Here is a 13,450-nt window from a genome sequence, read left to right as displayed (position 1 = left end):
ATTTTTAAGAAAGAAACAACAAGCTTCCAGTGACAACGCATGCCCTGATTATAAAGCAGACCCATCTTTTCTGTCTAACCACAGCACAGCCAGGAACCCCCTTAGTGAGCAAATTCACTCAGGCACAAGGTACTCTGGTAGGGGCCACTGGCATAAAAGGAGAACTTGGTCAGATCCCATCACAAACCTTCCGTAAGATAACAACGCATTGTATATTGTATATAGAGATGAATCCATAAAAGTCATTCCTCATTCAGTATGACTGAGCACTGAAGGAACTACATGAAAAATACTGTAAGGTAGAACCAGATCATGTAATGAAAAGGTTCATTCATGGTTCTCAGCTACTAAAATGGGGTCTTAGAGTTAACGTACTTGTTACCTGAAGGCTTCTTTACAGCATTAGTGCAGCATAAGAGAACATTAACATATATGCACATAAACCCCAAATTTCATTTTCTTTCTCTTTCTCTCACAGGGTTTACCACAGGGCCCAGACTGACTCTACAAGGTGTTGTTTTAACAAGCATCATTTCTTCAGTGAAGGAGTGAAGACATGCCCACCTCCTCTTAACCTTGTCCTCTGGCCCACCCGTGAGCCACAGCTGAATGCCCTCTCACTTGTGCTGGCTACACCCCTGCAACCCCAGTATTTGTGAGGCCACACTAAAAACAGTTCACTAACAGTATCTCACGGGGGGGGGGATGACGGGGGGAAGCAGAACAGATATGAATCATTTTGGTACTGTGATAAGATTTATAGAGCAGTCTCACAAAGGCTCTGCCAGCCCTTCTGGGGAGGAGGCAAACTGTGCAGCATGGGAACAGGAACAAGCAGCTGGGGATCACAGGCTCAGCACTGAAGCTTGGGATCAGAGAATGTCACCCCTTCCAGTCCTCACAAGTAGCCTACAGGGAACATTTTTACATTTTGACAAACAGCAATAATTGCACAAGGCCAATACCTTATGCTGAGGGATTCATTCATACGTTCATTCATTTTGGTAAGTATGAAGACCACTCTGGCAGCCTGTCCCATTACCAGCAGAAGTAAAAGGTTTCATCAGCAATTTAAACCAAATCTAGCCTCCATATCAGAACAGTGCAATATGGCAATATAGTAACTAACGGAGAGATGGTGACAAAACATTATTTTAAACCTATTCTACATTATAATATTAGCACATTTACAGCATCACTTTCAAGTATGTCGAAATATTTTTTTTAAAGTAGGCTGGTATTACTGCTTTTTACAGATGACAAAAAGAGAGGTCAGAAACAACCCATTCTTCAAGAGAGATGCCAATAGTATGACTATTATGTTTGCATAAACAAAATAGAGGGGCCTGAATCTGAGTTTTAATTACCAAAGTGCAACCCCCAAGCTAAACATAACCACTGTACAAACATTTTCACTTTCAGTGTGTCCCACTTAAGCATCTCAAAATGCTTTAAATATAACTAAAGTGAAATATATCCTTATGAAAAAAAATCAGTGCTTTTATTCTCATGTTACAGGTTAAATTTGAATTTAGGGCTTATTTTATGTTTAGATTTTGCAAAATAAGTGATTTAAAATCACTGATTCACAGGTGATCAAAGTGATTAAAATCACTATCACTAAGATTGTTTACGTAATGAAAGATTTCTACCAAACACGCACAGACGGACACACGTATACATATGCTCCAGTAAAACAGTTTTCTTAATGAAAAATAAAACTAGCATCTTTGCAAGGCAACTTCCATTGCTCTCCTGCACAAGAATCAGAAAATGCAACCAGCTAATGGCCCTCTTCCTGAGTATGGACTGCTTATTTTGGGACAGCTGTGTGGATCCTCACCTATAGCTGTCCTGGCCTCCCTTCTGCAGGGAGAGCCCAGCTGCTCCAGGGGCAGCCGCCCAACAGCTGCTGCTGTTGGCTTACGGCATTAAGAAAAACACCTTTTGTTTCGCTTCTGCACTGGGTTGTAAACTGCTACATTTCAGTAGCCACCCAGGCCACTGAGGGACCAGTGAGAGAAGGGAGACGACACATGCACAAAGGTAAATTGATCTTGCTTTTGAGTCTGGGCCCTAAATAAAAATCCCTCCATGCCGAAGCTAGGCTCCAGTTTTAACTACACTTGCTCAATGTATTCTTGTTTTCAGGAGCAGAACTTAAATGCGATTTGCTTACTCCTCAGGGAGTAGATATTTTTAAATTTTATTTAGAAAAAATAAGTAGTAAAAAGCAAATGAAGTGCTTATTAGCTACATATGCTTTCATAAGAAAAGTCAGTAAGGGACAAAGCAACAATTGTGTCAAAATGATGATTCTTATTCCATCAGTATCACCTAAAATAACCCACCCAGTTACACTAGATAGAGCTAGCCAGCTTAGGCCTACAATGTCGGCACTCTCTCAACCTGCATTACATGTAGAAACTGCACAATTCTGTATATGTCAAGTGAGTCCATATTCTACTAATGACAATTCCTTTTTCCCCCCAAGTATCACACACTTTATATGAGGCAATAGTTGAGAATATTACAAATCAAATGCACGAATTTCCCACCAATTTCACTGCAACCTTCTAAAATTCAATGCATATAGGATAGTTCTCTGAAGAAAAAAAGTACGCAAGACCCTACTTCTCAAGGTTAGTAGTCTAATTATGACTGTGGGTTTTAATAATTAAGGACTTCACACTTAGAAGTTTTTATTCTATGACTATATGGCTCTATTTTTATATTTCTTTTCTTATTATATATACACATTTACACACACTCATACATTTTTATACTTTATTCAACTACACCTATATAGCCCTACTAATATAAAACTCTATGTCTATAGTCTCTTAAAATAAGAATATTCACAGGGGGAATTATTGCAGTATAGCAAGAGCAGTAAAATTACATAATTACAGATTGCCTAATGTATCTCCAGGTATGCATAAACTCATTTACAGGATACACTTCTGTAGCACTGAAACCTCTACCTTTCTTACTCCCCTAGTATTGAAGTTAAACCATACCCGAGTTTTAATGTACGTTCAAAGGACCTTAAAGACAATCCACCAAACCATTCTGGTGAGATCTGAGCAAAGTTAACGAACTTAACCAGAACTCATCTAAATGGATCCGTCTGCAGTAGTTTGGGTTACTGCTAGTACATCTCCACAGAACGCACCTGTCATCACCAGCTGGGCCCATCAACACAGGCATTTTTCACAAGAAATACAAAAATGCAAAGAAAAAAAATTATTTCACTTTCTTCTCTTTTCCTGAAAATCTGTTTGTGTGCATGTGGGGTGGGGGAGGGCTGTACCTAACAGGAAGGTTATTTACTTAAGTAAAATTATTTTCCATTGAGATTTGTCCCATTTTTCTGGTCTGAGGAAAAGAAAGGTGAGACAGGCAAGATTCCACAAAGCTGAGCCATATTAATTTCTGTTAAATCAAAACGGTTAAATACCCACTGCTGTGGCGCTGTTCAACAGCACTTAAAAAAAAAAGGGGGGGGGGAACGTGGAAGGAGCAAGAAGCACTAACACCTAATACTGTATTTGCCTCTTAAAGCTACAATTCCTAACACAAAAAAAGGAAAAGTACAAAAACTTCCAGAAAAATAATAATCATTAAGAAGCAAAGAAAGGCACAATTTTATTATTATTACTGTTGTTATTATTTTGTAGCTGTCCTTCAAAGCAGGGAACACAGATAATTCAGTTAACTAAAATAAAAATAAACATGACTCATACAAAACATTCAAATATAAATATTTAATAATATTTTCGGAGAATTAGTGAAACCGAGGGGTGGAGAGAGGAGAGGGGAAGTTGCTACAAAATGTCCAAAAACTAAACATGGTATTCCTTTATCCAAAAGAATTGAACAGTGAATATTGTCTTTAGAACACCTGCTCAAACGTTTATTAGAATATAAAAAACAAACTGGAGAAACTGATATAAAATACGTATAGTACTTGAGTCTAAGTAATTGACAAAACTGCTACTACAATCAGCCTAAGCAAAGGGAGCTTCAATATGCTGTTATTTATCGTATGGGATCCTTAAATAAATTCACTAAGTAGTTCTGGTGTAAAAATAAACACAAAGTAGAATTGTGTCCCTGCTGATTAAAACACATGACACTATCATGTGAAAGGCACTACATGGGAGTGGGAGAAGAGAAGGACAAGTCTCAGGGACCAGGAAGCCTAACAGCGGTATTTCTCTATACATCAGGTTTATACTGGTGAGATTACACAAGCTTTCAGTCTATGCTATTGTGAGATGAGAATCAGGCCCAATGAACACAAGAAACAGAAAAGGCTCAGTATGTGCTGAGTATCCCCTTTTCTTTAAATCCAGTTCTCACCTTTGCAAATGAAGATGCATACTCATAGAGAAATTACTTTAAAAAAACCTTCAGGAGAGAACATTGTTCCCTATCTGCAACCCACCACTGAATTATGGTATGCAGCAGTGCCCTGTAGCAATATATTGCCCTGCTATTCATGTTCATGTCATAATGCTCAGGGTTTCTGTGATGCTTTTTATTCATTTCTCAACATTCCACCATTTTTTAAAATAAATTTTTCACTAGAATAAAACCTCCTCAAACTTCCTCTTTTTATAGAAATGCATGCATTAATTTAAGATAACAAAAAAGAAAAGCAAAACTGTAAAACCAAACCAAAGCAAACAATCTTAGCAGCTGCAGCAACGTGGCATTAACAAAGACACAACAGGGTAAAAGGATCATGGTTTCTTTGTTATTACTGCTTTTACAAATTTTTTTTGTCAGGGTTTCTCACTTGATGATACCCTCTTTCAGAAGCATGCACAACGCTCCCATTATAAAACCTCAGGAAGACTAACAAGCCCCCTCCCCAAGCTACAATGTGCTCTCTCATTTTCTCCTCCCCAGAAATAACTCTACTGCTCTTAACAGTCACACAAACCTGCAGTCTCATATTCACGTCTTTCCTTTCTCCTACCCCAACTTTAGACACCTGCTAGGATCCTACCTTTTCTTCCCTTAACAGGTTTACTAAAATCCATCATTTGTTATCCAGCCCTACACCTAAAACGCATCTCCCCTACTGCCACGTTGTCTTCTTCACTTCTGTTTTAATTCTCTGTATTAACCCTCTTCCATTTTTTAAAAATCTCTGATGCAAGAGACTTCTCCCTCTTCTGTTATCTCCCTTTCAGCATGCCGCACCCTTCCTTGAAAGAGAATTACTGAATTTAAGAAAGCAGCGTTTTAGATAAAAATCTTGTAAAAAACTGTCACTATGTTGTACTTTATAGTTTCAGTATTTATTTCAATTGTACAATTCCTCCAGTTTAATAAAGCATCTTCTAAGACATCTGTGAAGTTAATATCATTTATGAGATAAATTATTAGGAAAGTTGATGCTATAATTATTTGTTCATTTCCAAAACAAAACATGAGTTACTTTTAAAATGTTAATCATACTTATTCTGGCCTTAATTCGGCTCTCAAAGGAATGAATGGCAATAAGGAAGGGTCCTTTAAAACTGCTTTCTAAATCTTTATTATTTTGAACTTGTTCTATACATAGAATTTCTACTTAACGTCAGCCAGAAGTGCAGTTTGAGTGCAAAATATGCAGTAGAAATTCACTGACAAAAGATCTGAACAGTGGATCAAACAACAGGAATATAATTTCTAAAAGCAGAGTTACACAACTGTAGTCATAAATCACATGTAATTAATGCAAACTTTTCCAGCATTGAAAAGTCACATGCACAACAGATACTCTTCAGCATCCTTCCTCAGGGAAGTTGCTTTTAGGAAGATTGTAACCACAAGAAATCCTATTAAAAGGTGTTAAACTCCTATAATTGTGACTCTTCCAGTGTGATTCTACATAACAAAAATGCAATGAATTACTATACAACTTTTTTCACTCTTATGCAAAATCCTTATCAAACTCAATAATGTGACAACATCCAAAATCCTGACCAACAATGGTACACAGGGGGTCAAGAGACGTCTCCTTTGTTTTCGTTTGGTATGCTCTTCAGACTATTATCATTTAAAGAAAAAGAACCTTAACAGAAATAACCGATAAAGATCAAACTTAACTGAACAATGGAGAGGAAATTCAGAGTAAAAGCTAGTACTTAGCTCTTAACCCAAACCATTGTGCCTAGATACTATGCTGTAGAATGATCTTACAAGTCATACAATATCCAAGAATAACAAGGTGAAGTAAGGAGCCTATAGCTCCACATTTCCAAAGCTTTTGTTGGCATAAGTTCAGGCCATGACATTATTTTAACACAGTATTTGTACTTTTTGGGACTAATTGTTCAGCAGTCTCCGATTCCTTTGTCCTCCTGGTTGCAAGTGGAATGCAGCATGCGGCACACGTTCCACTCACAAAGAAGGACAAAGGATTCAGTGATCAGGGGGACAATTAGTCCCAATTAGGCCTATTTCGCAGCTGAGTGTAAAGGGTGGGGGAAGGGTGCTTAAATTTTAAAGCAATGGGTCCCTCAGGCAAGTTAAAGTGAGATCACTAAAATGACAAGTGTCAGAAAATGCACCCTACTGTACATCACAGTAAGTTTCACCAGGTCAGTGGCACTGCTCCCGAAGCAGAGTCATATTCCAGAGATGGCGGAGTGCTATGCCTCATACCCACTACGTAAGAAATTTGGTAGCCATCTTGCCTATTTGCTAATACGACTAACAAATTTTTCCAGTTTTCAACCTGCTCCTTCAGTATCGGTTCTCAATTTAAAAACACACACACACACACACACACACAAAGACAAGATTAGTAATACTTACATATGCACATGTGGAGGCTGGAACCTGCTCTGATTAATATTGTAGTGTGTAAACGCCTGCGTTGGATTGGAGCTGTATTCATCCACTGTTATGGTAACTTTGCCTTGTGAAGGAATTCCATGAGCCATTCTTCCTCCTTATGGACATGAGCAATTCACAACTTCCCAAGGCCGAGAGCGGGGTAGGGCATCGTGTTCCAGGCAGCTCCAGAGTCCAAGCACCTCCTCATCCACTCCGTGGACCTCTACAAAGAGAGAAAAACATCAGACTTTGCTGAAGACACGAAGGAGACGTTAACCTACACAGATACATTAGTCTACCCTGTCCTGATTTCCATTCAAAGATCTTTTCTAAATTTCTGATGTACCATCACCTGACTAACCATTGCGCTTCACAATTTTTTTACTACTTCATCATTTAACTCCATCATCATTAAATACATCTAAAGGATGAATGCTTAAAATAAGGCTTTGCTTATCTTCTACAAAATAATCTGCATGGAAAGACCCAGTTATTCCATATTTACTATTCTTCTTTATTTCAAATAAACAACTTATGCTAATTACTACCATGAAAATTAAAACGTAGGCCTAACTTCCTGAAGGACAAATGGCTTTCAATAAATGTACATACTTGTTTTCAAGGCACTGTTTTGGCTCTGCAAAACAAGTAACATTTGAGGGACTTTTGGAAACTGATGCAAGGTAGAAAATTTTACAATTGCATAACAAAGGGTAAACTCAAATACCTTTCAATCAAGGTATCTGTCTTAAGAAAGACTAGTATTTAAACAACTTTGCCAAAATATCCATATTATAGTCCGCAATCAATTAAACAGCTTTGCATTCATCAAACCGTAATGATTTGTTAAATTTAATAGTATCATACTATGAATAAATATTTCTGCATTTGTGATGAAATACCCTCTTCCATCTATATGATTCCTGCCTAAAGAACAGGTTTGCAATTCTCTAAAAGAAAGCATCACTATTCGTGAGTAAGACATCGTTTAGTACAAATGCCAAATGGTTTCCACACGTTAAATGTATTTTTGTATTCGGATTGTAAATGTTCTACGGTATGAGCATAAGACCAATAGAAACTTCCCAAATTTTATCTCTGTTGAGCCCCCTGCACAGAATCTGAGCTTCGATTTCTCCAGTAAATAAAATGAAGATAATATGGCTGCCCTCCTTCAGAGGGAATTTGTGAAAATTGAAGTGCTGATGTTTAAAACAATACTTCCAAGATGAGAAGTTCTATAAAAGCACTGCTCATGACATAAATCCTCAGCTGGGGCACACCATCACAGCTTCAAGGACTTAAATGAAATTATGACAACGTAAATCAGTCGATCTGCCCTTTAATTGCTGTATACAAGAGCAGACTTTTCATATCTGTGTGCCATTTACAAAAGTAAACCTGTGCTGGCTGGGAAGAAAAACAGATAAGAAAGAGAAGAGAAGGATCTGAGCCCCAGGCATCAAACTAAGCAATATTTTTCCAGTGGGATGTTCCTGGCCTTCTCTTAGCTCCCAGATAGAAACGTGTTTGCCATGTGTAATGTTACACATTTGGAATCTTTGATTTGTATTCAAAATATATTTTGAATACAAAGACTAATTTCCAGTTTGGCACAAAGTACGATAAAAATGCCCTGCAAATGGCAGATGGCCTGCTATAGGCCATTTATTTTATTATTTTACAACCTCAGGCCTATGTAGGCTTCCATATGTTAGTTGGGTTAAGACATTCTGCAACCTTCATTCCAGTAATTGGGATCTATTCTTCATCTTCTTTATCAGCAAAAAGTAGGCAAGATGAAACTAAATCATAAAGTTCCCATCTAACAACTGAGTTACTTGTGACATGGTACATCTCAGTAACTAAGGTTATGGTTTGCTCTTTATACTAACCTGCTCTCATAAGAATAAGCACAATAGTTTCAGGGGTAAAAATCAGTAAGGTGGGCTTTATTAAATCAAATCTTTGCCGTCTTAGTATAATGTAAGATACGTACAGCAACTGCTTACAAAACACAATATAGTAGTTACCATACCAAGTTTGCAGCTGTTTCCTTAATTTCCCTCACCATTATATTTTACTGTTATTTTGCATAACAGTAAAACGCAACACCTGCTTCAAATTGCAGTACTGTTCCAAGTACTGTAATTCTTTTGAGATACAAACTATGAAGAGTGTGCAGCACAGAACAGCATAATTGCCCTGCACTGAAAAGTAAATACAAATGAAAACATCTTCCTGCTAGAGAAATGACTGTCATTAACAAGAATGCTAGCCATCAAAGCTCCAAAGAAAAAAACAACTTTTTTTTAACATAGTAAGAACTTTAATGTTTGCATAAATTAAGGAGTAGTATGAAAATTGTACTTTTTTTTTTTTTTGCAATTAAAAAGCTACTATACAAAACAGAAAGCATTAAACCAACCAGAAAAATTATGCTTGGAGTTTTAGAAAAGCTAAATCACACTAGCTTCAGTAATCTAGCATAAGACAGGTCAGAGGATTAAATTTCATATTACAGTTTACTCAAGGAAAAAAAATCCAACTCGTTGATGACTGAATTTCACATAAAGATAACAATAAGCATTTTTATAAGGTTTACAACAATCTGTTACAGAAAAAAATCAACTAGCATAAAACAAATTATAAGAGGATATTTAACTAGCTATATTAAGTACATCAGAGTTGACTTTCAATGTAATATTAAGTATAGAAGCTGCAATTACTTCCCACTGTTCCCATCTTTAATCCTAAGAATAAATCCCTACACTTAAATAAGACAAAGCTAAACAAAGCATCCTATCAAAATGAAATTCAGCAACAAATACCAGATCTGGGGGAAAAAAAAGAAATTCGAAGCTGACGCGGGTGTCAATTTGCTAATTTCCCGTTAGAGCTCTATGCAGTACTACAGCTCACCTCCCAAAAGTGGCTAATTATTATCTTCTTTAATGTGAACTTCTTTGAAGAAAACGTCAAAAGGAACAGAACACTTCAAAACTTTCAAAACAAATTTATTTTAGGTCCGTGAAAAAAAAGGCTACTTTTCATCACTACTATTCTTCTTTCTCCAGCTGTAATCACTCTTTGAAGATTACACAGAGGAGATCAGTACAAAAGAATAAAAGTTGCATGATTTTTCACTACTGTCAAGCGCAGCACAACAATGTGCAATATTTTACAATCCTTATGTCAATTTTTAAGTAATTATATTAAAAAATCTAAATAAATAATTTTAGCATGTTGAATTTCCCCAAATTTAGCAGCTATCCCGGGAATAACAATCATCTTCCAGTGAGAATTTATACCGACACTGACAAGACGTGCTATTGTATGTTTCCGTTCAGTTTTTAAGGTATAAAAGTAAAGGTACAAAACTAAGACTTCTCCCCCAAAAGGGCAGATACAAACTGATGCGCAACTAATTTTAAATCAGTACAGTACTAGAGTATCTAGAAACCATCATAAAACATACATAGATAGGGAATGTTAAAACAGTATTAATTTTCATGTAAAACCATACATACAAACACCATATGTGCACACACATGCATGCATATGAAAAACACATTTTCCTCAAATAAAATATTTACACCTTCCTAATCTGAATTTCAAAAAAAAATGTTTTCTAACTGGTATTGCATTATAAAAAAAAATAGAAATGCAAGAGAAGGAAAGGGTTAATTTGGTGTCAACACCTTCTGTTGATAAAGCCACTATTCCAACACTGTTAGAACAGCAAAACATGTTAAATAAATACGAAACGCAAGCCGTGGCGGCTGCAATAACCTCTCGGAAAAGCAGCAGCCCCCTCCTCCCCCGGTTTCTCACAGCTTATTACCACACGCTTCGGTGATTATTTAACAACTGCCCCAACAGTCCCCGCGATGCTGCGCTACAGTTTGCAGGCAACTCCAGGCTCCATGCGAGCCACTAAGTGCAGCGCAGAGGCGGGGGGAGGCGGGTTACGCCTCTCCCCGGCCCGGGGGGCGGACCCCGGCCCTCTCGCCGGGGGGACCCCGGGACCGGGCGCTCCCTCGGCCGCCCGCCGCCGCCCCGCGGGGCGCCGCGCTCCCCCCGCCGCCGCTGACTGATGGCTCCGGCGCGGCCCCGGCCCGGCGTGTGCCGCAGCCCCCGGCCCGCCGCCGCGCACCGCCCCGCCGCTCCTCTGCGCTGCTTTGCCACTCGGGGGGCATTGCTGCAGTTGTTGTGTTATACGTGTTTTTACGCACAAACTTTACATCAGGCTTTCCCCCCCCTCCCCGCAATTGCAATAAAACTCAAATGATTTTTTTTTTTTTTTGGGGGGGGGGGGGGGACGAAATAAACTCCAGCGGACCGAGGGTGAGCGCCGCTAGAGCGCGAGGGCGGGGTTATCCCAGCAGTATCAATCACACAATTTCTCCCCTGCACCTCGCCCCCCTCCCACCCCCCCCCCAGCTTTCCAAGTGCTTTAGGCCTCCGGGATCAGGGTTTCAAAGCGGGCTGTGAAAGGCAGCTCTCTCGCCTGTGAAACAGAGGGGAAACTCCGCCGGGGAACGGGAAAGCAGCCCGCTTGCCATCATTACTTTTGCGGCATGCCCCCCCCCACCCGCCGGAGCCAGGGCCGCCCCCCGCGGCTGCTCCGCGCTGCGCCCGCCGGGGCTGCCGCCCGCCGGCTCGCCCCAGCCAGCACAATGCTCCCGGCCTAGCCTCCCTGCCCCGCTCCTGCGCTCACCCCATCACCCCGCCGCCCCGGCCCCGCAAGGCAGCAGCCAGCCCGCCCCGGCCGCGGCCAGGCCACTTCCAGCACTGCCTTCCCGGCCGAGGAGCCGGGCGGCGGCGGAGGGCGGCGGGGCACGGCCTGCGGGAGGCAGGGCACGGCAGGCTCGCGCGGCGCCGCCGAAAAATCCGCCCTCCCGCCGGGAAACCCCGCCGCCGCCGCGCAAACCCGAGCCGAGCCGCCAGGCTGCAAGCGGTCACGGCGGCGAAGGCAGGCGGAGCAGGCAGCCAGTTTTATCCTTATTATTGTTTGAAGGGGGCTGGCCCCGGCGCCGCTGCCCGCGCCCCCCGTACTTGCCCATGACACGGCACCTCTAACCCGCGGCTTTGTGCGCCGCTGCCCCCGTCGGACCCCCCCGGCACGCACACACCGGCGCACGGCCGCGGCGCCCGGGGCCGCTCACCTCCCCTCTTCCCTCCGCCGCCTCTCGCTGCGGGTCGGCGATGCCTTCAGCGCGGGCAGCGGGGCCGCTCCATGGGGCTGCGGGGGCGCGGCCGGGGCAGAGCCTGCGCCCGACCCCGCGGCGGCGCCCGGCGGCGGCGGCCTGGGTCCGGGGCGGCGGCGGCAGCGGGCGCGGTGCAGTGAGCGGGACTGCCACTGGGGTCAGGGAGCAGGCACCAGGAAACACGGCGGCCACGGAGCGCTGCTCGCACACACGCGCGCACACACACACCCACACACACCCGCACGCACGGCTCCTCCCGCCGCCTCGCACTTCACCCCCCCGGGCAGGGAGGGAGGGAGCGAGGAAGCGCTGCTGCATTTCCCAAGTGCGGCAAAGCCTCCCCCCGCCGAGCCGGGAGGAGAGGCCGGCAGGAGCAGCCGCTCTGCCGCCGAGCCGGGGTCAAGGTGGGGAGAGTCGCCGCCACAGAGCCGGGGGAGGGGGGCAGCGCCGGGACCCGGCCGGGGCCCCCCGCGACCCCCCGCCGGCCGCGGTGCAGCGCCCGCGGGGAGGCGCCCGGCTCGCCCCCCCTCCCAGAGCCGGCCCGGCACCCCGCACCGCTGCTCGGGGCTTCTCCTCGGGCTAACGAGCTAAATACATACATATGTGCACAAACACAACCCTCTGGAAAAAAAATAAAAAGCTCCAAAGAGGTTTTTCACATGTTCCGCACATTTCATCATTACATACTAATGCAGTGGTCTGTTCCTCCTGGCAAGATGCTAACCTCTGCCATCAAAAGAAAACATAGAAACATTAGTGTACCAGCATCAGTTTAAGCTGAACATCGTTTGAGGGCATGTTTTTTTTTTAAAGGACAAAAGGAGATTTTCCTTAAAAAAACAATCAAACCAACAAACCCCAGCAATTGTTACTGTCGTGGCTGTTGACACAAAGTAAAGACCAGATCTATTTGTTCTTTTACTCTGAAGACAACAAATGGAAAGAGGACTTCCACCATCCTATGCTTACAGTGCATGGAAAAGAAAAGAAGGGAGAAATTTCCAAAGAATTATGAAAATCACACTGACGGAAAAATAAAAACTCCTAGCAGGCCTCTAAGAATGATAACTTGTAGTGTACTACATGTTTTAAAATAATTTTGATTCTGGCCGACCTTTGGATATGCACGGCAACTAGACAGGTTTTTCTTTGTTGTTGAAAACAATGAGAAGGATCAGGGTATTGCCAGACAGAAGTCCGCTAGGATGGATTGTCCTGTTTAGAAACATGGCAAATTAAGAAAATCAACCTAAAAAAATTAAATTGCATAACTTTTTCCATCTTTGATAGGAGACCTTCCTGTGTCATTTTTTATTATTGTTGTTTTCCCTCTTAATAGAAGTAAAGCACTGTGAACCACCAAAGGAAAATTCTTGTTTTAGACTAAATGGTCCACAGATGAG

At 42.1% G+C, this 13,450-nt stretch overlaps 1 protein-coding gene across 4 annotated transcripts in view; it reads right to left on the bottom strand.

The window, feature by feature from the left end:
• MPPED2 (metallophosphoesterase domain containing 2) overlaps nt 1-12,143 on the bottom strand; it is a 112,091-nt gene extending 99,948 nt beyond the window's left edge. Inside the window, exons 1-2 of one of the 4 annotated variants that reach the window (XM_067296211.1) lie at nt 12,006-12,143; nt 6,817-7,060 (exon numbers count right to left, since the gene is read on the bottom strand). In XM_067296211.1, the coding sequence (XP_067152312.1) occupies nt 6,817-6,944 (128 nt within the window). In that variant the 5' untranslated portion in view covers nt 6,945-7,060; nt 12,006-12,143. The other 3 variants (XM_067296212.1, XM_013959516.2, XM_013959518.2) reach the window with 3 other exon arrangements.
• Nucleotides 12,144-13,450: the final 1,307 nt, after the last annotated feature.

This window comes from Apteryx mantelli, chromosome 4 (genome assembly GCF_036417845.1).
Source record: "Apteryx mantelli isolate bAptMan1 chromosome 4, bAptMan1.hap1, whole genome shotgun sequence".
Classification (NCBI taxonomy): Eukaryota; Metazoa; Chordata; class Aves; order Apterygiformes; family Apterygidae; genus Apteryx; species Apteryx mantelli.
Note: the sequence above shows the minus strand (reverse complement) of the source record. Positions and strands in the feature narration are given on the sequence as shown.